The sequence below is a fragment of the Corvus cornix genome, chromosome 1, assembly GCF_000738735.6.
Source record: "Corvus cornix cornix isolate S_Up_H32 chromosome 1, ASM73873v5, whole genome shotgun sequence".
Taxonomy (NCBI): Eukaryota; Metazoa; Chordata; class Aves; order Passeriformes; family Corvidae; genus Corvus; species Corvus cornix.
The window spans coordinates 61,088,882-61,116,243 of record NC_046332.1 but is presented as its reverse complement, the minus strand read 5'-3'; the positions used below and the strand labels follow the sequence as shown (position 1 = coordinate 61,116,243).

General features: G+C 36.9%; 1 protein-coding gene across 3 annotated transcripts in view; it reads right to left on the bottom strand.

Moving 5' to 3' along the window:
* Positions 1-27,362, bottom strand: part of TDRD3 (tudor domain containing 3) — an 88,006-nt gene that overhangs the window by 41,668 nt on the left and 18,976 nt on the right. Inside the window, exons 1-3 of one of the 3 annotated variants that reach the window (XM_010405586.3) lie at positions 11,485-11,603; positions 6,880-6,964; positions 3,051-3,116 (exon numbers count right to left, since the gene is read on the bottom strand). Coding sequence is in view for 1 of the 3 variants with exons in the window: in XM_039568600.1 (XP_039424534.1) it covers positions 3,051-3,116; positions 6,880-6,964 (151 nt within the window). In the remaining 2 variants the exon portion in view is untranslated. Of the gene's footprint in view, positions 1-3,050; positions 3,117-6,879; positions 6,965-11,484; positions 11,604-27,362 lie in introns of those variants that run through there. The other 2 variants (XM_039568600.1, XM_010405585.3) reach the window with 2 other exon arrangements.

The following is a 27,362-nucleotide window of genomic DNA, read 5'->3' as shown; positions in this document are numbered from 1 at the left end:
TGCTTCACACATCTCTGAGATACCAATTATAAAATAAAAGTGAACGAAAACAGTTGGGGAGGAAAACGAACAAAAACACCGATACTGTCACTTCGAACATAGTACGGAGTCCAGATAAGATTTCACATGCTGTACTGCAGGGTGTCACTGACAAGTCTTCTAAAGAAAGATAAAAACAGCTTAGAAGCCTATCTGTTTGGATCAAGAGGAAATTTCAAGTACAACTGCTTTATAAACACCAACTAGAAATATAGCTTCTTTAAACAATGGTCCAATCAAAACATAACTAACTGAAGGGACATCGCTTTTCTGGTGATTACATAAAAATGGATACCCTACTATACACACCACAATCTATGTTACAAAAAATAAAAACAGTAACTAAAAAAAACCACAAAACAAACAAACAAACAATACCCCCAAATAAAACAAAACCACTATGAACACAAAACACCAAAATAAAGCAAAATAAACCCACCTGAAAAACCCAAGCCCAAAACAACCACCTAAACCATTTGCAACATTTCAGCTACAGCTGAGTCATTTTGATTTCTCTGAAAAATAAAAATTGTCTGTGGCTGCTCAACTGATCTCTAGCTCCTAAAAGACAGTGAAAGATTAAAAAGTGCACATTTCACCGGCTTTTAACCTTGAAGAAACAGAATAGGTAGCCCAGAAAAATGAGAGCAGATAACCAGCAGGTAAGCATATATAAAGAAAAGAGAGATTAATAAATAAGAGAATAGGAGCACAGTAGCTTTACTATGACGGCAATAGAAGATCTGATGTATAAATCACTCTCACTGAAAGAAGCTTTTCTAAATGCAGTTCAGTTTTAACTGGAACAGCAAATCTGATCATCATTTTAATAAAAATAAAAATAAAAATAAAAAAGGCTGTAGGAAACAAAAATCCACAATCAAAAAAACAATGAAACAGAAATTGGGACGCATATGAGTAGCCTTTAACAGGAATTAAATTGCTGGTACCTTATGTTTTCAACTGCTTACCATCAATTTGTCAGTACTCAGAAAGGAACTCTCTGAGAACACAAATCCTTTCTGAATGCTTCTTCTGCAATTAATGTTTCCATTGTAATGAAACTAAGTTCTCAAAAGAAAACCACTAACACTTTAAATGTAACAGCTATTAAGTTATATGTTATAACTTTATAGTCTTCTTTGCACTTCTATTCCTTTAAAAATACTTAAAATATATTTATAGTATATAGTCATCTTGATAGAAATGTGAGGATTCAGTTTTTCCAAATCCTATGCAAATGTGGCCATCTTGTGGTTAATACTGGTAATATTTATTTTTTTAAAACCATATAAAACATGTATATTAATGAGTGAGTGAAATAGCTCCGTGTATTAATGACTGAAGTTGATAACCATCTATAGTGGTCAAATACCCACGTTTCATATTAGGACTCTCCCAGCTTTTATGAAGCTATTTGCCTATTATAATAATACTTCAAAATAAAGTTATTTTCTATGCAAGATGGAAATACATCATAGGTTCTCAAGATACAGGTAAATAATACTAATATTAGTCTTGGCTGAGAGGAACAATAGTAGCACACAGTTTCTATTTTTCACTGAAACATTTCTAAACAACAAATTAATACTTTCTACTGAGAGATTATACTAAGAAGTTGTTCCTCTCCCATAAAGCAAATATTCTTTTTTGTAAAGACATAGCTCTGTAACATAATGTATTTGCAGACATTGCAAGCTAAACAGCAGCACTGATTAAGGAGTCAGATTTGCTTTACGTTACTCAAAAAAAGGAAATTACAGTTAAGAAAGCAAGGATTCAGCATATTCTCTAATAGCTTGAGCTAAAAATTATAAATAGGAGTCCTTCTCAATCAGATTTTTTTCTGTGCAATCACTCTTTCCAAAACCTGAAGGACTATCACCCTCCAGGAAATGGTTTGCAAGTGTCTGGTTTGGGTTTTCTTAGAGCAATTTTCTAAAGATCTATTAATATAGATAAAGTTAATAAAACTCTTCCCATAAAGTTAGTTTACTAAGTAATATGCTGCATGCATAGACTGCTGCCTAGCTAAAATCTGCAATCCTGCAATGGACTCTCTATCAAGTGTTCTTTGCATAAATGGCAATAACATTTGTGCTTTTTTTCTTGCAGAAGTCTGTGCTTACAGCACTGACCACTCCATTTAGACAACAGAGTAAACAAATCCAAACAGCTCTTAACAGCCTCTCTCACCAATCAATCTTGCTTTTTTAAAACAAACCCACCCTAACTTACCAGTACCTGAATTTCAACAGTAAAGAAATATGTTTCCCCAGAAATTTCACATCAGTGATAGACTGTCAGTATTTGAAATAAGAGATAAAGAATTGAAGTGAGAACCGTGCTAATTTTAAAATAAAATCTCTTCATTTATCCACTCTCTGAATCACATGTAAGGAACAAAACAGGAAGGGTATACAGAAGGGGACAAAACTTCATTTTTATCTAAACACACACCATGCATTAAAATCTAGCACATCCAAGTTTCAAGTACAATACTCTAGCACAGAAAGTGTTACACCATCTAACGTGTTGTATTCACGTAACCTGTAGGACACACAGTCATAGGAAAATTAAATAAAAGCACATAGCTGCAGCCATGGATGGCAGTAGGCAAGTAACACAGCATTAACATGTATTACTATGTATCAGAAGCAAACAGCTACTTCAACTTATTCCTGGCCTGCTTTGTTGCTCTCTCAGGATAATACAGGAGAAAAAATGAAATTCTGATACAATGTAAAGACCAAACAGGTTAAATGACTTTCCAGCAGCAAATGAAGTTGCTAGGATTGTCCTGATTTTTTTTAAGCATTTCAAACTTGTGAAATAAAAACCAAAAGGTCCTCTTTTATGAAACTTATGTTCACATATTTACACTGTAATATATTCAAACATTGGGGGATTTTGTATGTGAAGTAATGACAAAACCAGACTAATGTGCCATAGAAGACTCTCATCACACAGAAATCAAAACTACAGAAAAGTGAAGTAAAAATACTGCCTACCTTTTCCACTTTCCCACCATTGATGTCACTGGGGAGGAATTTCTTGCCAATCGTTCTTAAATCTGTCTGAAATTATTACAGAAAACAAGAAAATATTAACTTAAAATATGCACTTAAAAAAAAGAAAAAAACAAAAAACGTAACATAGGAAAAAGAATAGCATTTTTTCCATAATGACAACTCTTTATTACAGAAATCCACTCCTCTGTGTCTGATAAAAAATTCAGCAACTCAAGAGTTTACAAAAGAAATCCTTTTGCCTTTTAAATTATATTCTTAAGTACATTTTCAGTGTTGATTAAAATGCTATTAAATAGACAAAACCAAATAACTATGTAATGTTTAATTGTCAAACATAGCTATGAGGTTTAATAGAGGTAAAACATCTTTCTTTGCTCTCCAACTGGCACTTAGAGAAAAGTATTTTTAGTTTCTGTCTTTTTACATGCACAAATCCTTACTTATTATGGTCATAAACAACTCTTTCAAAAGAAAATGTGCTAAATGTAATTACTACAAGAACTTGAACAGTAACTTGCCATTAAGATATGTCAATAGCCTACTGTTCTGGCATCCTGATCTAGAACCAACCAGGACTGTATTTTAGTATCTGAAATATTGTAAACAACTGATTTACTCTGGTTTTCAGTGAGAAATACTGGTATGTTACAAATAGAAAAAGCAATCATAGGAATATGTTTTTAGTATATTTACTGAGTATCTATAGAGGGCATAAATGCCCAATCCTCTCTCTGTTGCACAAGTTAGCCAGGTAGTGATAAGGAAGCACATTCAGTTTTCAATCTGAGCCCATCGGAGGAAACTCATCTGTCATCTGTCAGTTGTGTATCTCTGAATTGCACACAGGCTCCTACAAACTGTTCCTGTGTGTTCTGTATCCATATCATAGAACCATCATAGAATGGTTTGGGTTGAAAGGGACCTTAAAGAACATCTAGTTCCAACTCCCTTCCTGTGGGCAGGGTACACCTTCCACTAAGGCCATATTGCTCGAATCCCATCCAACCCACCCTTAAACACTTCCAGGGATGGGGCATCCATGACTTCTCTGGGCAACCTGTTCCAGTGCCTCACCACCCTCACAGTAAAGAATTTCCTCCTAATATCTAGCCTAAACCCACTGTTAGATTGAAGCCATTCCCCCTTGTCCTTTCACTATGTGTCCTTGTAAAAAGTCTCTCTCTCCATCTTTCTCATAAGCTTCTTTCAGGCCCTGGAAGGCCACAATTAGGTCATCCCCAAATCTTCTCTTTTCCAGGCTGAACCATCCCAATTCTCCCAGCCTTTCCTCACAGGAGACCTGCTCCATCTCTCTAATCGTCTTGGTGTCTCTCCTCTGGACTTGTTTCAACAGGTCAGTGTCCTTCCTGCACAGGGATCCCCAAAGCTGGATGCAGCACCCCAGGTGGGGTCTCACCAGAGGGGAGCAGAGGAGCAGAATCCCCTCCCTTGCCCTGCTGTCCACGCTGCTTTTGCTGCAGCCCAGGACACCTTTGGCTCTCTGGGCTGGGAGTGCACATGGCTGGGTCCAGCCCCTCACTCAGCAGCACCCCCAAGCTGTTCTCAGCAGGGCTGCTCTTGATCCATTCATCTGCCCAGCCTGTGCTGATACTGGGGATTGCCCCAGCCCAGGTGCAGCACTTTGCACTTGGCCTTGTTAAAGATTCCCATGGGAGATTCCCATGCATCCATTTCTTGAGCTTGCCCAGGTCAGTCTAGACAGCATCCTGTCCTTCAGGTGTGTCAAGTTCACTACTCAGCTTGCTGTCATCTGCAAATTTGCTGAGTTTGTACCTTGTCCCTTCATCTGTGTCATTAATGAAGACATTTAGTGACACTGATCCCAATACAAATCCCTGAGGGGACACCACTCATCACTGATGTCCATTGGGACTCTGAGCCATTGACCACTACCCTCTGGATGGGACTGTCCAACTACTTTCTTATGCCTCTAACCATTCATTAAAATCCATCTTTCTCCAGTTTAGAAAGAAGGATGTTCTCAGGGACTGTGTCAAAGGCTTTACAGAAGTCCAGCTAAATGACATCTGTAGCCCTTCCCTTGTCCACTTACGCAGTCACCTCATCACAGAAGACCACTGGGTTGCTCAGACAGGACTTGCCCTTGGTGAAGTCTCCAGCTTTGTAGTCAGAGCAGTAGGAAGGGGACACAACTTTTACAAATTCTTTTTAAGTTCTTAGACAAAATAAAAACATTTGAAGGACTCAAGATACATTTATGTCTATTTCACACTTATTTAAGCAATTCACACACACTCCAAAAAGGTAAAAAAGGTCAGCTGACTTCTTGATTTCTACTGCCTGAAACACACCTATAGTAGTCAAGAAGAATTTGTAAGAAGTGGAATATAAATTCACTGTTATCCTGCCATTAAAGACACACTGCAACTCTCTACTTTCTCAACAGACAAATTAACCTGGGCACAAAAACAACTGACTTAATGATAAAAAGTGATAAGTAATTAAATCTGGCTTTGGAGTTCTTGTGCAACATTTCTGGTTTATTTTTATTATCTATCAAACAAACCTGAAATAACAACACAGGCACAAATGATCATGTCACTACTTGTTCCAGCACATGCAGGGTAATACCCAGCAACTCACAAGTATTTTATTTGGGTCTGTATAAAGTAGCAATGTGTTCTCAAATATATGGGCATGCTGCTCTGGTCCAGAAATCAAATGCTTACCCTTTGCATGTTTTCTATTACATTCTTTGCATCTTTACATTATAATTTTGCTTTAATTCTTTTCCTATTCCTTACATGAACTGCTGCCTGCATGCACGAATGATTGAACATAAGCTTTAAAGAATAAGTGAAAGGAGCAGAGGGGACACTCTTTTTCAGCGTATCATCTAAAACCATCTAGTGGTTGAATCTTGAGGGTGAACAAAATAATCCCCAACAACTCTCACATAATTTCATTATTTTATTATTTCTAATTTCATCAAGGAAGAACACTTTTATCTTAAGCATTCAACTACATTCTGTTCCGTCTTGAAACAACATATAGTTATTACAAAGGACAAAGTTTAATATAAACTTTATAAAGTACAGACAAGCTTTAAAACATCTGAGTATGGATTTGATAGAATATGTTAAAATAAAATAACAAATACACAAATTAAGAAAGGCAGTAGACTTGCTAATGTTTACCAACAATATATACTAGAATTCTAAAAAACAGGGATTCACATGCACACTTTTCTCATATCCTCAAAAATATTATGGTTTATTGCTTCGAAGATGTTGCTCTATCTTGTATATTCCTTGTTCATTTTTTGCCAGAATTATGACTACTAATCCAGATTTCTACAGTAAAGAAAAAAACCTGGTTTTAGTTACATAAATATGTAGACAACACTGGATATGTAGTCTGAATGTGCTTTAAGGAGTATCATGTCCAGAAGTCAAAGTAAGGATGTTTTATTCATCCCAACAAACTTATTTTGCACTAAAATTTCATACTTGTATCATTACACAGAACTTCTGGTTGTATTACTGCTTGTAGTTTGACTTTAGTTTTACATTTCATAAACAAAAAAATACTTTCCTCTGCTAAATCTGTTCATTTCTTCTGCTAGGGGTTTTGCAGTTTGGAATAGGTGTTCTTTCCAAACAAAACTCAGAGTTCACACAGGCATGGAGAGAGGTAAGTACTTTGTCCTTTACATAAATCACACAGACAATGGTACACTTAGACACACAAACCTATACTTGAGCCATTAGATCTACCATTTTTAGCATGATTTGTCAGAAAAAATGATTTCACTACCATAACTTACATTAAGGGCAACTAGGATAATATCATTTGTATTAACTTTTTCAGATGAACTTAAGCAAGCTTCAATTCCTTCATCTGAAAGATACCTGTTAAAGAAAAAAAGAATTAGAATATCACATGATGGATCAATGAGACAAACTTTTTTTCTGTGTATGAGATTGTCTTTAGTTCCTATCTTTTGTTGAAGCATAGATGCAAAAATACTTGAAAAATTACTTAATGTAATCAGTTTCCTTACACTGGGATGGGGTTAAGAAAAATATTTCTTCTTTCATAATTTCTAAACAGAAGAAAATTTTTAAAAATGCAAACAAGAAAAAAAGTTACACTTACAAAGTAATCAGAGCCATCATAAACAGGGTAACACTGTGCTCCTCATGCCCACCCCTCAAATTATAGGAACCTGGCTTCAAAAACAACCCTTTGACCTTTACTTGATGGAAGAAGCATATTTTCACTTGTGCATGTGCAAGGAAAAAGCAAAACAAAACAACCAACTCCCATCCTGCTCAGAACACAACCACATCTATTTGTAAAGAGCAAGGCTGTACAGTTAATCCCTCAAGGGCTGGGGCACACAACACTGACATCCTCTAAAATGTATTTTGGTTGCCTGGGCTACAAAGAAACCAGTAAAAATGAAAGCGCATTACAGTGTAGGAATAGTCAAATATGGTGAAAAGTATTAAATAAGAATAAAAATTCTCCTCCACAATCACACTTGGAAAAAGTGACACTGATAGTGGCAGTGCAGGATCACTATCTTTCTGGAAAAATTCTGTAAGTATACAATAAATTTGTTCATCTGAACACTAAGTAAGTTTTGAATTGATTACCTGAATCCATTTTAAAGGGGTGACCTATTCTAACCTTCAAAAAACACTTTAAAAAAGGATAATTTTAACTTGAGTGGTCAGAAATTGTGACATTTATTGTTCGTTTTGCCTAGTCTAACCCATTTGCAGTCCCAGTTTTCAATTTTATGTAGCTGGCAACCTGCCTTCTTCTGCACAGTTCTTCATTTTATTCAAATACATCACAGCAACCATTAAACAATTGACAGATGCCCAGTCTGAAACACAGTACTTCCTCAACATTTAAGTAACTACTCACCCAGAAATCACCATTTCCCAAATAGTAAACGAATGATTTAACAAAGAAAGATTAATACACCCTAAGAAATACTAAAAATAAATATTCCTGGGTGCTTCAAGAAATACTTCTTTTTAAAGAAAATAACATGCACAGTGTAACATATAAACAAGGCAAAATACTTGAAGGGAAGTACACTTGACAGACCTTTTTGATTCCAGCCCTGGTAACTTTAACATTGCCCTCTCCAGTCCTGCTAGTGTTCCCATACTAATTACTGGTCTCAGCTGTGGGATGTATCTGTTCACATCAGACACTGGGATCTAGCAAATCCTGAGTCACTAGCCCACCATCACCAAAAAGAAAAAAAACTAATAATGAATCAATTCAGACAGCAAAAAAATGCATATATATATATATTTATATAAAAGCATAAGAAGAAACAATCCTATTTTTTTAATAAAAGACAGATGCTTGAGAAGAATAAGGTAGCAAGACGTGTTGGCTTGCATGGGAATACAAGATTTCCCAGCTGAGCAACTCTGAGCTTCAGTACTATGATATGTGAAGATTTATGCAACTCCTGTGCATTAGCAGATCTCATTAGCTGGAGTCAGAAGGTAAAGCAGAACAGCATTCCCACTCCGTGCCAGGGGAAACAGATACATCCAACAGACTATCCTGCTCTCGAGGCTTCAACTGTGGCTTAATTACACCAACAGACTTCCTAGAAAGAGCAGTATCATAAACTTTACAAGTTTACCTTCTGCCATCTTCAGCATAAAACTGAACATAAGTTGAACAGCAGGGGCTGGGGGGAGTACAAAATCCATAAACTGAGTTTTAGACTGTTGGCTAAGTCATGGAAGGATTCTTCCTCTTCTGCTCCAAATGCAAATGAAGTCGTTCTTCATTCTACTGAAGCTAGAGGGACTGCAGTTCTCTTACAGAGTTACTTAAGAGTTACCAAGCACTTCAACATAAGCTACTACCATTTTCCAGCAAGAAAAAACTATTTTTAAAGAATGAGTGAACAAGAATCTGGCCTACAATTAAACTTTCTCTATATAGGACAAGATCAATTCTGCTATTACAAAAATCACTGCTGAGTCATGTTTTACTTTCTCACCTCAACATGAAGACTGAATCACAGCTGTCAAAATAGCACTCTGGTTTAGTTAAATTTTCAGTTTGTAACTTTCCAGATATAAATTTCTACATGAATTCTCAGTTTAGTTTGTCTCATTATTTAGAAGAGCTTTTAAGAAAGAAGGATAAAGAGAAACTCACTGGAGAAGACCACTAATTTTTGACTTGTGATTATTTAAGCAACAGCACTTAGCAAAAACATTGCCCATCTGACCGAAATCTCTGACAACCTCCCAGAGACACCAATCATGAAATACCACTGGGGGCATCTGGTAGGTTGATTTAAGCAAACGTCAAAGCTTTTTAGCAAAAAACTGTTTGACTTGGTTATTATAAAAGTTTTCAAAAAAGCAACATCTGTGAATATCAATGTCGGGCGATATTTTATAGTTTGGGGGTGGTTGGTTTGATTTTTATAGATGCTTATTACATGAAAGTATAAATTAGTTAAATGCAAAAGATCAAGATCAAAATTACTTTCAAGAAAAAAAGAGCAAATCAACAATTCTGTCAGCAGAATTTTGCTGAAGAACTTCAACAGAGAAAAAAAGAGCTTTCCAGTAGTGTGTCAAGTGTTGTTTCTGTGTAAAAGGATGCAAAACTATAGATTTAGTAAGAAATTGTCAGAAATTAGCCAGGAAGCAAATTGCAACCAGGAAACATTGTGCACCAGAATTACCCAAAGCACAGATTTCTCCTGCTTTAACAGAAGCTTGAAAACAGTGTTTCAAGCTTCAGGTATCAAGTCTTTTCCACTTTGCCCTAATAACATTACTATCCAGACTACTTCACATACCAATGAGTACTCCAAACATGTTTAGATTTTCTTAGCAAACTTAAGAAACTTATTTTAAATAAATTATTTTATCTTCTCCTGTTTGTACGGTCTCATATAAGAACTATCTAAGTTTTAGCATTGAGTATTTCCTGCTACAGGCCCACTAATTATTTAAGAAAATAAAAATAAGTATTTTTATTAAATTTATTTTTAAATAAATGTATTTATACAGCAAAACATACATCTACCTCACTCAAGTATGAAAAGGGAGTTACAATAGACAAAGCTACCTCTTCAGATGGCATAATCCTTCCCCCAATAACATAAGGATTATTAAGTCTGAGCTTTTTGCAGACTCTGAAGGAAACAAGGTCCCCTTTTCTATCTGTTCTTAGTGAGGGCATGCAATATGCTGAAGGTAGGACCTTTGCAGCATAAGGCCATTTAATTATTTGTTCTCTGTATTAGATCAAGGAAGGGAAAAAGAAATCTGACCCCGAACAAAACCAAAAACAGTAAAAATCTCCTCTGGAGTCAAAGAGAACAGCCCTGCAGCTCTGTGTCTCTATTATACTCACTCAAGTGCCTCGCATCATCGGCATTACCTGTTCTGCCTATTTTGCAAAATACCATGACCTTAGTTAACAAAAGGTGACTTACAGTGTGATCCTAATACATTAATCCAACACATTTCCTATTGCCAAGTGGTAGGAAGCAAGCCACCCATGAACCAGAGCACACTGCTGGAAGTGGGTGTAAGTCCCCCAATTCCCAAGATTTACCTGTCAGTGCTGTACAAGCAGTGTCTGTCAATTCTTGCTCTCCACACCTCCATTCCAAGCCGTCCCCACCAACTTTCCTTTATAAATCAAGGAGATGCTGGGAATAACCTGGCACAGAAATGTTGCTGCCAAAATCAACAAACTTCCCTTTTTTCCTTCCATAAACAAACATTTCAGAATTAAGCACTTTTGCTTAACGTGAAGCAGCAAATAAATAAAAGGTACAATAAATGGGTGACAAGTAGAGTGAGCAGCAGCCAAGCTCCACAAAGCTCTTCAAGAAGTCCAAAGCAAGCCAGTGGCTGACCACTGACATCTTACAATGACAGCAATGATACAAACTACTTCCCAAAACCAAAAAAGCCCCCAACAACACACACAACCCCACAACATAACCCTCCTCTATGAGGACTGGTAACCAGACTAACATATACTGAAAGCACCTTTAGTTTCCAAGAAATAAAGTATTCACTAGACTTCTGTCTTACAACTGTTTTAAAACAAACTTAAAAGTTACATGTTGAAGTCATGAAAACAACTGCATTGATTTCAAGGGAATTTTAGTTAGTAGTGCTGCAGGAGTCACACAGGGATTCTGTGGCATTGGAACATTAACACAAATTAGAAGAAAAAAAGAAATAAAATCACAGTTTACAACCAAATGGGCATAAATCTTCTACAAATGGTTGAGATGGTTATTTGTGAAGCATTCTCAAGAGAAAGGAGATGAGAAGAGAATGGAAAATAAATGTTTCTACTGCAATTCTTTTGCATTACGCTTGCCGAAACCTGAGGGATATCTCACCTATTCCTTCCCCCACTCCAGCTCCATTCATCTGAGACATGAAGCAGTACAATCCTCTTAGCAACAGCTTTTGTCAGAAAAACATCTCCTGTAAAGTACCTGCATTCCTTCAAATACACCTTCAAATGAAACATTAAAACAAAACCATTAGTAATGAATCAGCATTTTCTACATGAACAACTCACATACAAATCCAATTCTGCAATTTTTCTGTCAAAATGTTCTCAACAAGCTTTTATGAAAAAAAGATTTCAGCAATTCTTCCTTTGTAATACACAGAAAAACATATTACATCAGTGACAGGCAGAGCTGGTTTCCCACTGCTCCTTCATATCAAGTATAACATCAATTTAATAACCCACTTTTGCACATTATAGGTGTGCACATTCTCCTTTTCAGTGCTTCCCACTGCTATGGGATATAACCATAGCACCAATCTTGCCTGTGCCTCTACTTATCCCGCTTTATGTTCTGCTTTACTTCATAAAGAACAAATTACACCTGATGTGGCCTGAACAGACAGATTTCTGTGCTGCTACTCTATTACCTACGTCTGAAACACTGAAGAAATTGGCAGTATCAAAGCAAGATGCATTTTTGTCTGCTCTATACTGCGGGATCAAACACTTCATCTGCAGACATACATGCACGCGTATACACACACACACACACACACACAAAAATGTTTTAAATGAGAGCCTTATTCTCTAATTAAATCCACCAGGTAAACAACTCTCCTAATAATATTTATTTTTCATGAGCAGTTTTCTTGAAAAGCATTTTTTCTCTCTTTGTAATTAACAGTTCATGCACAAACAAAATCTTTAATCTTCCACACTTTTTCTGTCTCATAATTTTTCCATAAATCCTCTGTAATTTTCTTCTACCATCTCTAGAATTAACATCTTATTAAGTAGAAGCTTTCTTTAAGGAAAAAATAAGGAAAACTTATATTAATAAATATGTTCTATAAAATCTACGCATTCCAGATTCCCAACTCTTCCCAGAATCACTGTGATATTAGCAGCAAACACAAACTGCACCACTTCTAATTCAATGCCAGCCACACAAATCAATGTTTGAATTTTATAGTAAATTTTATGTAGCTATTTTCACTGTGTTTATGCAAAAATTGGAATGTTCCTTACATTTCTTTGCTAAAGAAGCAGATTTATACAATCGTGCCATAAAAAGGCAATGTTTTCAAAGGAAAAAAAATAGCAGAAAGCTTTCAAATTTTTCTTACTTGGTAGCACCTCAATAGAAGAGAGAGAACACTTGAACCAACTAAGCAAAGAACATCTTAAAAGACCGCAGTAGTACAAGACCACCACTGGGTGACAGTGTTGTTCCATAATAGAAAAACTGTAGCTCTGTAGCAGCTATTTTAAAAACTTGGGAGTTCTCTTAATAGGGCTTCAAAATGTTTTGCTGAATTTCAGTTGTATAAAGGAATTACATACAATGTTAGAAAATTCACTGACGGGCTATCCACAAGAGCTGTTTAAAAAAGAAAAACCAAACCACATTTTAAGACATTATTATCCAAACATGAAAATCAAATTTTCAAGGAAGTTTTTCCACATCCTTTAACCTGTGTAACCATTACTGGGAAGCGACTGACACTGTTTTTCCATTCAACTTCTGAGCTTTAAGTTTAAAGAACTAAATGGGCAAAATTAGGACAAAATTAATATTGCCTTTATCCACAAGGCAAACATCTGCAAGAAATGACAAACCTAAATTCAAGTGGCATTCTTGGCAATTTTACTATGAGTATTCTCACACCAAGAAATGTCTTTTCTTTTTGCAACTGCATTTAAAGATTTACTTCCTACGTCTTGTTCTTGTCTTGGACATTTGGTGTATCTTCCTCTGTATTTTGCACATACATCAATGATTATTGCTATAAACTGTATTTTTGTTTTCCTATCACTTTTTCAATTTGTTAACAACACTTTGAACTCTGACCTGAGCACTCACAGCTTTGCAGTTTTAAGGAGCTTTATCTCATGTTTGAGCTTAGCACTTCAGCCAGGTTTTTAATGATAGCATCAAATCAAGCATGACCTAGATGTTTTCATGTAGCCTCAGATTTTGACAGTGAACCATCCACAGACATTCTTCCTAGTACAGTCAAACTAGTTTTATAATTGCCTTACAGGAACTCAATCTAAACTGTTTCCCTATTTCACACCTTAAAGATGCTAACTCAAAATGTTAAAATACAGAATGGACTGTATTGTATCACTATTAAAAACCCACTAAGTTTAAAGTGGATTTATGCTAGCAAAAGCCTATTTGAGCCATCCAGAAAGTACACTGAGAAATACAGAATTTTGGTTACAACTCAGTAAGCACTTAGATGAAGAGACACCAAGGTATTTAAGTCTCTCTTTAAAATATTACTGACATTTCTAAAGCTGGTGCACAGCCACTACATCATCTTGATTCCCCAGGCAGTTAAACTTGCATCCCAGCTACCTAACTTTTCACTCCTGGGAATACACCACTTCCTTAAGTGCAGTCTCCAACCCAAGCCAAGCTGAAAGCCCAGAAAGGAACTCATAAAAAATCCATTCGCAAGCTCATGTTCTCAGATGTTTAGCTAACAAAACTTAAGGCTTAAACCTCTCTCAGATGTCTGTGACACTTGACTTTTAATGAAAACATGAACTAAGAAGGTCATTGTATTTTTAGAACAAACAAAAAAGGTTGAGAGATTTTTTTACATTACATAATAAAATCAGAATAACTATCATTACTGCCCCCACCTTTTTTTTTTTAGTGTGAGAAAGCAAATCCAAGTTAATTAGTGCTAAAATCTACTTTGACAGTAAAATCCTAACCTACGGAAAGCACAGCAAACATTCAGTGCCAAGGAAAAGGAGAAAAACCAAAATGAAAACAAAATCCAGAAGTTCAGTGTTTAAACAATGCATTAGCTTCTTCCTGGGTTACTTCTACCTGAAACTTTCAAAAGAAATGGGATAAAGACCAATAATTTAGGAGCACTAGAGTTCTAAACATATGCAATATCAAACACTACAAATATTATTTCACTGCATAAGCAACATTAGTCCAGCAGCTGACAGTGAGGCCTAACATGAGCACCCAATGTGCTGCTCCTTCAGGAACCTCCTGTTCCTCGCCCAGCCTACTCCATCTTGATGGGGAGCCACTTCCTTGCCACTTCCTACCAACACTAGAGAAGCAAAGGTCCCAGATGGAACTGCTCTCCCTAACAAGGAGCATTTTCCCTCTCTCCTAGAGTAACAATGGAGAGGAGAGCTGCCTTATCCCTGGGTCAGGAGGTCCTGAGACAGGATTTGGTGCTAAGGAGGTTTCTGCTTGGTGTCAGAGGCAGAGGGCACCCCAGCAATCCCTCAACGGCTTCAAAGTTGTATTTCTATTATGATTTTTTTAGTCACCTTTACCATGTCAGCCTCTTATCCATTTCCAAAAGACAATGACTATTGTCATACAAAAGCTTGAGTAAACAGTGATGTTTTAGAATTAAGCTTTAATATGTTTGACATGCAAAGAGAACTGTAAGTTTATTATTAGGTTAGCCTGACAGTCAGCCATTCTCACAGCTCCCTAGATCCACATACCACTCTTCTCTTTTTAATTACTGGAACGTGTATTATTTTGGGGATTTTCCCCCTCCAGCCTCTCTGAAATTACTCTGTTCCAAACATGAAGTATCAGAAGCAAGTTTTCAGCATACTCTTCATCAAGTTCTTGCACACAGAACATGAATTTTAAGACATTTTAACAGCTGAATTAGTGAGTTCTTTACAGTCACACCTCCCATAGTGTGATACATCGTGTGAAGTGTGCTCTTTTTAAGTCTATTTTCTTCTGTAAAATTCCTACTGCTGGGAATACTTAGAGTATGAGACCGGCAGCACATCTTTAGCAAGTATTTCACAACAACAACAACAACAACAACAAAAAAAAAAAAAAAAAAAAAAAAAAAAAAAAAAAACAAAAAAAAAAAAACAAAAAACACCACAACCTTGCTTCTTGAACAAAACATAAAGCTTGTTTACTTTACAACTACATTACACATCTCTAATAACACTACCATCAAAAACCTTACATTCTCCACTTGCTCTTTCCCAAATGCAATATACTTCATTCACCAAATGCTTTATGTAAGCTATGTAAACAAAACTAAAAACTAGAATCAGACTTCCTTTATCATTTCCGTTTCCAACAGAAGAATACTAAATAATCACTTGCAAAGCCCTGAACCAGAGTCAGAAATCTTGGAAACTGGAGAATCTCTCACCACACAGGTCTACAAGAAGCTGGTTTCAGGACACTTACAGTTCTTCTACAAGCAGACAACTGGGCAAGGGAGAAATGCACGTGGAAAAGCCTGTCTTGAGCTGACAGGAAACTGCTAATCAGGGCACTCTCTGAAAGGACTGCACAGACGATGAATTTACTTACAAAAAGCTCAAATTAGATGAACTTCTCTGAGCGCTGTAATGTTCATCTCTTCATTGGCATCTCTAAACAAGGTGAGAAATTACTGATGGTCAGGAAAAAAGCTACAAATTAAGATCTCAAATCTGCATGTGGTAGGTTTTTAAAAACTGTACTGCTGCAATTTTAGGTCTTATTTGTGATATAGTTTTAAATTGCACTAGCAGCACTATGAGTATATGCAAAGGTAGCTACTCTCAAAGGCTTACGTAAGTAAAGAGCCATTACATTTTCCACCTTAAAACAATTGCAAAAACTACTGATAAATACTCTAACAGGTAATTTACATTCAAAATGTATCTGACAAAGTATAAATTTTTCATAATAAAGATGGCACAATCCAAAGCTCTTATTAGGAAGTGGGGAATGAAGGAGATTGAAAGGATGAAAGCAAACAGAATTTCCCCCAGTTAAAAGATAAAATCACCAGCTGCTTAGCATCAGTCTGGAAGGAACTTTTGCCCACCTCACTCATGACTTTATTTCCACTTGTGAGCCCTGCATTAACACAGCAGACACAGAGCATAACTTTCTCCGCTGGAAGTAACCAACCAAGTTCCATAATGCAGCCATAATCATCAATCACATCGAAACGCAGGCACAGGAGTTACTTCTTTCACCAGCATGAATGTAAGACGAGGAGTGCCCGAGTCAAACTGAGAATGCTATTCTGCTTCAGTGGCTACACACTCTTTTTATGGTGGAGATTAAAAAGGTATATAATAGCTCTTGCTTCACTATACAGTTACATACAGAATCTTTGAGAGAATGAGTTGGTTAACCAAGCTCAAGAAAACCGTTAAGAGCCCAGGACAAATCAGAAACTTTAAGAATAATAGAAAATTATATTTAAACTGTAAGGAATTATTATTTCATGATGAAATAAACATGGTTTCAGGTTTTGTGACTTCCCAGAGAACTTTATTCAAAGGCTGATCGTTACTGATGGCTTAGACAAAACAGTAAAGAGGTAGTGAATTTTATATTTAAAACCAAAATATTAAAGGACATTTTTCAAAGGAAAAAGGGAGATTAATTATATCAACCAAACAAAAAAAGAAGTCAAAAGAAAGACTGAACAAGATATTCTGGAGGATTAATTTGATAAAAGTTAATAATAAAGACACTTCAAAGCAGATAGAAGAATCCTGACAGGTGACAAGGATGACAAATGACTGAGTGGCAAAAAGATTGATAAAAAAAAGTTATACTATGCAAGTTGGTTTTCTTTGGGGTTTTGGTTGGTTTTGTTTTTAGTTGTTTCTAAATCTCTATAGAGATTTTGAAGTTTTCCAAACTAAAGTTCTTGCTCAAATACATATCTAAGAAAGTTTCTCAAACTGGTATCACAATATAAAAGGCCTTAGAATATATACAGCAGTGAAAGCAAACCCCACTGGGATCAGCAAGTATCCATCCAACAGCTCTACAGGAGCCAAAATCTAGAACTGCTGACATGTTTTAAATAAACACCTCTAGCAGAAGAATGGAAAACAATAAAACATCAGACATGAAGATCACATGAAATCCTAGGAGTTACATAGACCCTTATGAGTAAACTCATATAAGCTATAACAAAGACTAGAATTTGTAGCCTCATGAGAACCTTGTGAGCTTTAGAGGGAAGACAGTTTTTCTGCCACACATCCCACCCAAGATGTCCCACCCAAAGCTATTAGACTTCTCTGAAAGATGAAGAGAATGCTCTGAAAGATGAAGAAATGAGTGGAGAGCAGAAGGATGCAAGGAGGAGGGCTGGAAAGACTTGTTGAAATAGCTTTGGCAAGACCCTTCACCAAAGGTTCTTAAAGGAAATGAATTAAGGCACAAGAAGAAAGAAGAATCCTTTCTCACATACTAAAACATGGGAAGGGAAGGGTATGAACACAATGGTCTCTCTTCTAGAGGATTAGTTAACACTGGATACATTCCACTGGTTTGCACAGAACACCACAAATTTTAAGGCAAAGGACTGGATACCAAGGTGGTAACTGGTGATGATTATACAGTTCTAGATGACACCAAAATCTATAGCTTACTGCTCTCTGTGACCATAGGATAAGGTGTCAGCTGAATTTCAACATTAATAAACACAAAGCACTGCACAATGAAAAGAAAAAAACCCTCATACAATGTGCACGGTCCTGAGCTCTAATTTAGTTATCATTAATGAAAAAGATGTAGTCATTCTGGACAGTAAGTCATGGCTCAGTAGCAGTCCAAATCACAAAGAATACTAGGATCTGTTTTGAAAATAATACAAGACACAACATTATAAAACAAAGCAAATCAAATAATTACTAAGTAACAGCATTGCTGTATGTAACTTTCTGTTATAAAATTTCAAGTTGCTTAATTTTTAACACAGACTTCCACCATGTGTCACACTGTGCAGCACAGATTCTCCTGACTAGCTGCAGAACCTCCATCCATGGACTTCTTCCAAGATGTAGCTAAGCAAAGCTACAGCTGACCTAATCTTGAGTCCTTCTTGGAGCACAAGCTTTAATTAGGACAGCTTTCAGAGATTTCTTAGAATCAAACTTCCTGTTATTTCAAGAACTCAATGCAATCTGCAACTCTACCTTGAACATATTACATATTCATATATTACATTTTAATATGCAAAAACATAGGCTTAGTTCTTAAAATCCTGAAGTTATGCTGCCCTTAGTTAACACACTTTATTCTTACTTCCATGCTGGCTTTATATATGTACATTTATTTTTATTTCCACAGGTTTACAATCAACTGGAATTATGGCACAATTTCATAGATGTGTTGTCAGCCCTCCAGGACAGTGTTCTGTTTGTATGCTTTTTCATACCTTAGATCAAAAGCTATTTAGCTTCTATAAATTCATTTGGCAATCCTTTGGCAAATAACTTAATTAACATATACATTCTACATTTAATTACAAGAGAAATATAAAGTCTGTTGCTAATACTGGTAAAGAGAGACAAAGATACCAAATCCCAGTTCAGAATACATTTAACACTCCATGTGGTAAGCTTTCCATCCTTCTGAGAGCATGACGTGTTGTTGTTTGCACTGCTGCTTCAGCATAGGTTCAATGCATATGCTTTCAAATGTTACAATTCTTTTCTAGTGCTCCAGCTCACTAATCTCTATAAGACATACAGCAAACAGCTGATACCTGTGTGGCCTCTGTCTAACCAGGCTGATTATATGACAGATTAGAGTCCTCAGCTTCTTACAAAAAGCCAGACAAGAATTAACTAAGACCAGCTCTCAGTGTACACAACACAACCAATGAATGGTGATTTACTGTACAGCAACTTAGCACGTATTTTGATCAACTAATGAATTGGGAAGCCGTTGAGAATCAGTAATGCCTCCAACACCAAACCAGATCTGTAAGAAACTATCACATAGTTAAATGTAGGAAAATGAGTCTGTTACCAATATTGATTTCTTCCCCTCCCCCAGAAGAGTCCCAATTACAAGTTCTAAGTATTGTAAAAACCACTTCTAAGAATCTGAATGCAATTTTGCAATTGATATTTAGAGATTTTAGTTGGCTGGATCTTTTAAGGTGATTTTGCTCAATCCCTGGCAGGAACACAGCAATTCATTGCAGTCTACCAATACCATCAGTAATCCCAAGTTAAGATCCCACTACCACTTAATTAACCATATGATAGAAGTCTGCAGTTTGATGACACACAGCACTCCAAACATCACCATCTCTGATGTCTCTAATTAGATGTCAGCACTGAAAAACTTGAAAAACAAGTTCATCCACACAAACTATTCTCTTACTCACTCTTACAGGCACAAAAAAAGGGGAAGATTAGAATTAGGATGCAGAGAAAGACGATAGAAAGGCTATTGAGTAATTAAGTATTACTAGCAGTAGCCTGATGACATAAAAATGACCAAAAAGCCCTCTTGATTGGGCATAAAAGCATACGATTAAGGCATTCTCTTGCTGTCAGATTCTGGGTTGTATTTTCATAAGCACAGACTTGCCAATACATAGTTCCAGAACAACCTTGGTTATTTCATTTTTAAATGAATTTAGTACCATTTCTCTTTTCCTCCCACACTCAAACTGATGTTACTGCCTTCTAAATTCATGTAATTTTTAACTGTTTTTCCAGCTTATAAAATGAAGGTAAATACAGCAATTATAGTGTTTATGCTAAATTATTATTACAAGGTAGACAGTGAGGCTGTGATGCTTCTGGCATTCCACTGCATAGAAAAGCCAAGTCTACCATCAGACAACAATTAGTTCTCTGCCAAAACAAATGGAAACATTTAAAAATTTGAAACATGAAAGCATGGCAGGAAAAAGTAAATTCCATTACCAAATCAAAATTCAGACAAAGGAAAAGCAGCTCCAACATAAACACATCCATGAGTTAATCACTGTTTTTCATTTCTATTTCTTTCCCTTTTCTATCTTCCTCTTCCCCATGGATCTACACAGTTCTTATTCTTAAACTGCAATACTTCAGAAAAAAAAAAGTTGATCTTATATAATAATATACAAGAAGGTATGCAAGATACCAAAGCTTTATGACCAAGATATGACCTGACAGCTTTCAAATGGGTAGTTCACAATACTCTCAGAGAGAAGATCCACAACATAAATACGTTTCCCTGAAAGTACACCATTCTCCATGTCACTACAGTATTATTACACTCTTAGACAAAGAATTTATGTTCTAGCCTTGAAGTCATATAGCAATTGATCTACTCAACGCTATTTTTATTTTCAGAATAGGACACACATTATTCACACAAGCAAAATAAATTTATCCAAAGGTACTTTGTAGAAGAAGATGCAGAATTAGGTACAGAAATCAGGTGTACATTCCTGGGCCACACCTCAAGCATTACTGCCCTTCAAGTATTACAGACATCTAAAAGAAGAGATTACAGTTTTTAAATATTTGAAGACTTGAATTTCTTAGGCTTCTCTTTTTCACCCAACTCTTTTAGCCTTTCCCTAGAAGGTCATATTGTTTTCTAGCTCTCTACTTAGACCTCTTTTTCTCCCTTCTCTTCTCCTCACCCACTGAGCTTCCATGCAGTGCTGTAGCCAAACTGGACATCAACTCCAGCTAACGCCTTACAGCACTGACCAAGGTCAAAGAACCTTTTCAGGTATCTTATAAACACCAAAACTAACAACCAGGACAGCTGCTTTTTATATGCCGTTCAACAGCATGATACTGCATCATACTTCCTGTGGTATATAACAAAATATAAAAAAAGAAACCTCGAAATATTTTCCTGCAGAATTGCTTCTCATAAACCCCTATGATATGCAGGTGACTACTCCTACTTACACCCACAAAAAAATCTGCATCAAGCCTACTGAAATACATTTGTTTCCCTTCTATCCTAGACCCATTTCAAAGTTAATTTTGAATTCCAAAGACTTGCTGCTGAAGTGCTTGCAACCCTTCAGGTTAGACATTGTCTCATACTGTAAGTAATCCCCCATCTTACAAGCAACTGTGTGTGCTGTATATAAACTACATTTTCTCTTAAGTACCTAAAAAAAAAACCCCAAAGCTTCATTAAATAAACAAGACAGCATTGCTTTTTTCCTTGTCAAGACTTGTCATGCCTTGTCTCTTAAATTTCTGTTTGCAGTTGCTTGTCATCCTATTATGTTTGTCTATAAAAACACTGAAAATTATTAAAACTGTTTACAGAACACCATGTTAGCATGAGTGTTTTAAGATTCTCATTTTTACAGGGGAAAAAACTAAAGGAGCAGTAACAATAGCTAAAGCCCACGAATCTTTTCTCACAGTGTTCTTCTGCTGCCACATTCACAGAAGTGTGAAGAGTGAATCATTCAATTTTACATAAAGCAAAAAGCAGGCATTTTGGAAGTAATCTTGTTATCCAACTACAGGCACAAAATTTTAAACTAATCCTAGATGGAGATAATGTAGATGAATAGATCAAAGACACAAAATGAGAAAGGAAGAGTACTTCATAGAACAAGAACCGTGTCTTAACTTGTTTCCCGTGATGCTTCTTTAATATAAGAGGACATAAAGAATTATCTTCTGAAAACAAAAGCCTGTATCTCACCCCTAATTAATGTAAGTTTAGAGAAAGGAAAAAACCAAAATCACAACACAAAATATTTGCCAAGTTGTGCCTCAAAAGATTTGTCCTAGGTTCAGATTTTGGAGAACACCGGTCATTTGAACTTTCCCTTTGTGCTAATTGCTAACAGCTGGACCTGTACTCTATGTTAAGTGCTGGCATTCAAGTATGGCATCTCAAGTTTCACTGATGTCAGCTTACAGTGCCAGTGTTTACAGTCCTCTCCTCACATGACGTCCCAGATCATAGGTCACAACATCTTTCACTTACATGTTACCACTCATGTCACATGCCAGATGAAAGTGAACAGACAGGAACCATAACTTGTTCCTGCACATGACACTGTCTCGGTGACAGACACCTTACTGATACTTCCATATTCAATGACTCCGTTACGTGGAATCTTAAGGTGAAAAAAAGATTTACTTTCTACAAGGGTAGTTTCTCACAGACATTGCCTCACAGTAGGGAAGCCTCTCAGCAACAACTGCTAGAGGCTTTAATTGCATAGTTTACATGCAAGCTATCAAATACAGGCAGTATTCCTATAAATAGACCAGATTTATTCCCCAGAGACAGCACGTGTTGATTTGAGATGGGTTACAAAGGTTAACCTACACATGATTTGGCATCAGGACTTGGATGTGGTCTGTTCTTGTTGCGGGACGGCAGCCAAGTAGCTGCTGGCAGCATCTTACAGCAAAATTTTTGCTATGACTAATTCAGGTGACTGTACCAGTACAATAGAGAAGAATGAATCTATCTTTCCCAGGGAAAAAAAAAGGAAACTGTCTATCTGTAGTAGTGAAATTCAGGGCAAAGATTATCTGGAACCTCTCAGTAGCAGTCCCAATCCTTTCTATAGAGACGTGGTATGCTTTTGCCATCAAAAGAGCAGCTTGCATGTAGTTCAAGCAGCTACAACCACCTTCAGCTACAAAAGGTAAATCCATTCCTTTCCTTCATTGAACAAAGCAATATATTTGTGCAATAAAAATACCCTAGCTTGTACAAACACTTCCATAAGCTTGTTAGGCAATTCAGCACCATTTCCCCAATCCTAGTCCCTGCAAACTCCCAGGAGGTGCCTGCTTTTAACTGGAAGTACAGGGGTTTCACAACCTTCTTAAATACATTTGTCAGGCTTTTTAATCAAGATTTATGAAATATGGCAGTTCTAACCCGCCCTCTTGCAACCCATGAAGAAAAATGCTCACTCGTTAGTCCAAGCTGTTTTAGAGCAAAGGTCTGTTCTGATTCTCATCCTACTAAAACAGCAAGGGTACAAACTAAACACAAATTCATTTTCAGCATACTTCAACAGTTTTGCATTGCTGGAGATATGCAGCTGTATACTAATATTCATCTCCTTCAGCTAAGTAGAAGATAACATCATGCTGTGGCAGAGTATCCCAATTTTACCCACAGATGCAGCATCCATGAAGATTTATCACTCCATAAAGCCAAGACACACTAAGCATTGAAGCAGTCACATCTGAGAGGCTCAACATATAGAGCAAAACTTCCTAGACAAAACTAAGCTAGCACATCACAGAAGGAATTCAAGCAGTAAACAAGCAAAACTCACAGACACCAAGAAAAACCATTTTCGTAAATCAAATAACACACCTCAAAATCTCAGGCATGATCTTTCAGGAAAGAGTGTCCCTTCTTCCACCTTTTCCTGCCTTTGCCTACTGGATGCTAAGTTCCCTTCCCCAACACCTCTCATACCCCCACCCAATAGATCTTAAGTTTAAAGTTCAATTGCTGATGGAGAATAATTGTATCTTTGTTTCTGCCACACATTCTCACTCCTCTCTCTGGCTGGTAGCTGCTCTGGCACAGTAATTTTTCCCCCCACTTAACTCTGATACCACAGAGGTGCTGCCACAGTCACTGATGGGCTCAGCCTTGGCCAGCAGCAGGTCTGTCCTGGAGCCAGCTGGCATTGGCTCTCCGCACATGTGGGAAACTTCTGGCAGCTTCTTACAGAAGCCACCCCTGTAGCCCCCCGCTACCAAAACCTTGACCCACAAACCCAATCTGTCATGCTCTAAGTCTAAACACAAAAGAATGCTAACATGCTTTTTACAAATAAAAAAAGTTTGCAAAAAGTGGGTTTTTTTGCAAAAAGTGCTGTTTTCTTCATATAAATAAGTAGTTTTCAACGTTTTCTACTTTAAAAATATATTTATTTACCAGCTAACGGTAATCAACAAGTCACACAAAGAAATTGTAGTTCCGACTGAAGATTTTAGCTGCCCCAGGGAGTAGGAGAGTATTCAGAAGTTACAGGAACATGCCAAAAATTTAGGTACTCCAGGAACAAGGACCTTGACATCTTCATGTGCTCAAGTTAAAGAGCTGTCTATGGAGGTACCTAGTAGTACTATGAGACAGCACCAGCTTCCAGTTCAGATGCAGGCCAGGGTGCTGTGTGACACCTGGCAGCCCTCAGCCCCATCCAGCACTAGGCACCTGCCCGTCAGGTAGCACGGCAGAGCCCTTGTGCCTGCAGGACCTGGCACTTCGCTCACACCGGCACGCTGCCCGCTCCACTCACAATGGAAAAGCAAAGCCTCTGCCACAGCTGCCATCCATAAAAGAGCGATAACAACATCTCTGCCTCACAAAAGTACTGCAGGGAAAATTGAATTTGAGGTGGGAAGCATTCAGAGACAAAACGTGGATATTTTTATGAACAAATTTGGAGTCTTTTAAATCAACAACTAAACATTTGAAGCAACATGGTTATTATACCCTGCATTCAAAAATACTGCAAAGATCACATACACAAAACCACAGCCCTTCCTCTGTTATCTTCCTCCACATTCTCCAAGGAAATGCCACACAGAAAAGCACAATTGTTTTATATACAGAGATATATTGCATTTGATGCTATAATTAAAAACATAATTAAAAAGCAAAACCAATTAATATTGTCCACTATGGTAAAAAAAATTAAATCACTGGACTGCATCATACATCCATCTTAACTATGGCTGACCAACCCAGAAAACAAATACTACTTTAAAAATGGCTCAGATGAAAAGGTACATTTTATGAACTACCACTGCTCCTCTGAACTGGGCCTCCAGAACCAAAAGGTGAAGCAAATAACAGGAACTCATCCAAAACTCCAGAGCTTCAAATGCACAAAGCGAGGCCCTACACTCCAAAAACAAATAAAATTTATAGAATCATTTCAGTTGGAAAAGACTTTTAAGATCATTGAGTCCAACTATAAACAAAACACTGACAAGTCCACAACTAAAACATGTCCCTGAGTACCACATTTACGTATCTTTTAAAAACCTCCAGGGATGGAGACTCAACCTCTTTCCTGGGAAGCCTACTCCGAGTCTTGACCACCCTTTCTGGGAAGAAATTTTTCCTAATATCCAATCTAAACCTCCCCTAGGAACAAACTGAGGTTTTTCCACTCATCCTACTACTCATTATTTGGGATAAGAGACTGACCCCACCTTGCTACAACCTCCTCCAGGCAGTTGTAGAGAGTGATGAGGTCTCCCCTGAGCCTCCTCTTCTCCAGGCTAAACAACCCCAGCTCTCTCAGCCACTCTTAAGACTTTTACTCCACACCCTTCAAAAGACTCATTCCTCCTCTTTGGACACCTCCAGCATGTATACATATATATGTAAATATTTAAAAAATATATGTATATATATAAATAAAATCTACACAGCTAAAAACAGGAAAAAGCAATCTGCAACTAACCGGTGGCATCTGAACAGTCCTGACGAGATTCAGTGACCCTCACTGCAGAGGGTAGGTTGGATATTTGAATCTGAATGAGTCACTGCCCCATTTGCAATCACCACAGCAATTTATCTTTCTTATCTTGGACACCTAGCTTAGAAAGATGAATGGCCTTCTGGAGGTAATTATTTCTGTAAATTTAATGGAGATATAAGAGTAACCAGCTCAACACAGGCATCTAAATTTTAGGCAATTAAATTTGGACAGAGAATTAAACTTGTGTCTACTGTTGGAGCATAACTCCAAGACTACACATTCCTGACAACAGGCATCAAGACAAGAGCACAAGATCTACATTTTGAAATGCACAGGCTAGTATTTACCTACTATTTGAATGCAACTTGAATGCAAGAAAAACTTTCAGTATAGTCAGAAAAGATAAAAAATTCTTCTGCAAAATAGTGAGAATCATAACATTAGGGAAAACAAAATTCTGTCCTTATAAATAGCAATTAAAAATATGTATATACACATTCAAGCTCTTCTGAGAATCCTAAGAAATCCCCAGATTCCTGAATGCCAAAGAAAAAGTCCTTCTTAGGAGGAACTAAACTTGTGTTTCCTCCTCTTTCCTCTAATAGGAAGACAGAAACAGGTACCACAGTCACAGTCTTGTAGAGGACTTACACACCTTTGCTATGCATTTTGCCTAACTGCACATACACCTGGTATCTCCTCTGAAGTTTGGTTAATGGCCAGATGCAATTCCTGATTTCTGTACTAACAACGGCAATCACAAAATTGACTGTGAAGACTCCCACCTCACAAAACTGCACAACAGCACACATCCAAATACTCTTGACATGAATTAAATTCATACATTCTGCTCCTAATTCTGAAATTTTTATTGGGTCTGAATTAACTCAACTCCGGCTCCATCTTCAATAGGTAAATGACAACATATCATCAAAACTTATATAACAATAACTGTAAGTGTATTCATAGCTCCACCTATTTTATCAGTGAGGTGAGATGGGGTAATTTGTGAGCAAGCCTTGGGATACAGTGTGGTGTTCTACAGGCACTAAGGTTTGAGATATTCACCTCCAGCCATGTGCAGCACTTACACACTGCAGCTTTCCCTTGACCAAAAACATCTCTTTAAGCTCCTCCTGCAACTGAAAACTGCAAGCTTTGGTACACAGAAGTGCAAAGGACACTGATAAAAAATGGTGACAAAAGAGAAATAAGGGTGAAGAATAAAGGTAGAAGAAAATGACAAAATAAGTAAACTTGTCTCTGCCTTTTTTTTACCATTACTTCAACTAAGACCATTCATTTTTCTGCACTCTGATGTTCTTTCAGCAGTATTCAGAAAGGATATGCAGAAAAAATGGAGCAACATGAGGCATGTCTTTACTGTCATGAACAAGTAACTCGTATGACAGCCATTTTGTCAGATAACTAGCTGCTTTTTAAAAATGCTCTTCCTTTTTCTCTTTTTGCTTTAGGGTTATTTGACTGGATCTAAAATGTTAGCACATGTGAAAACATTGTA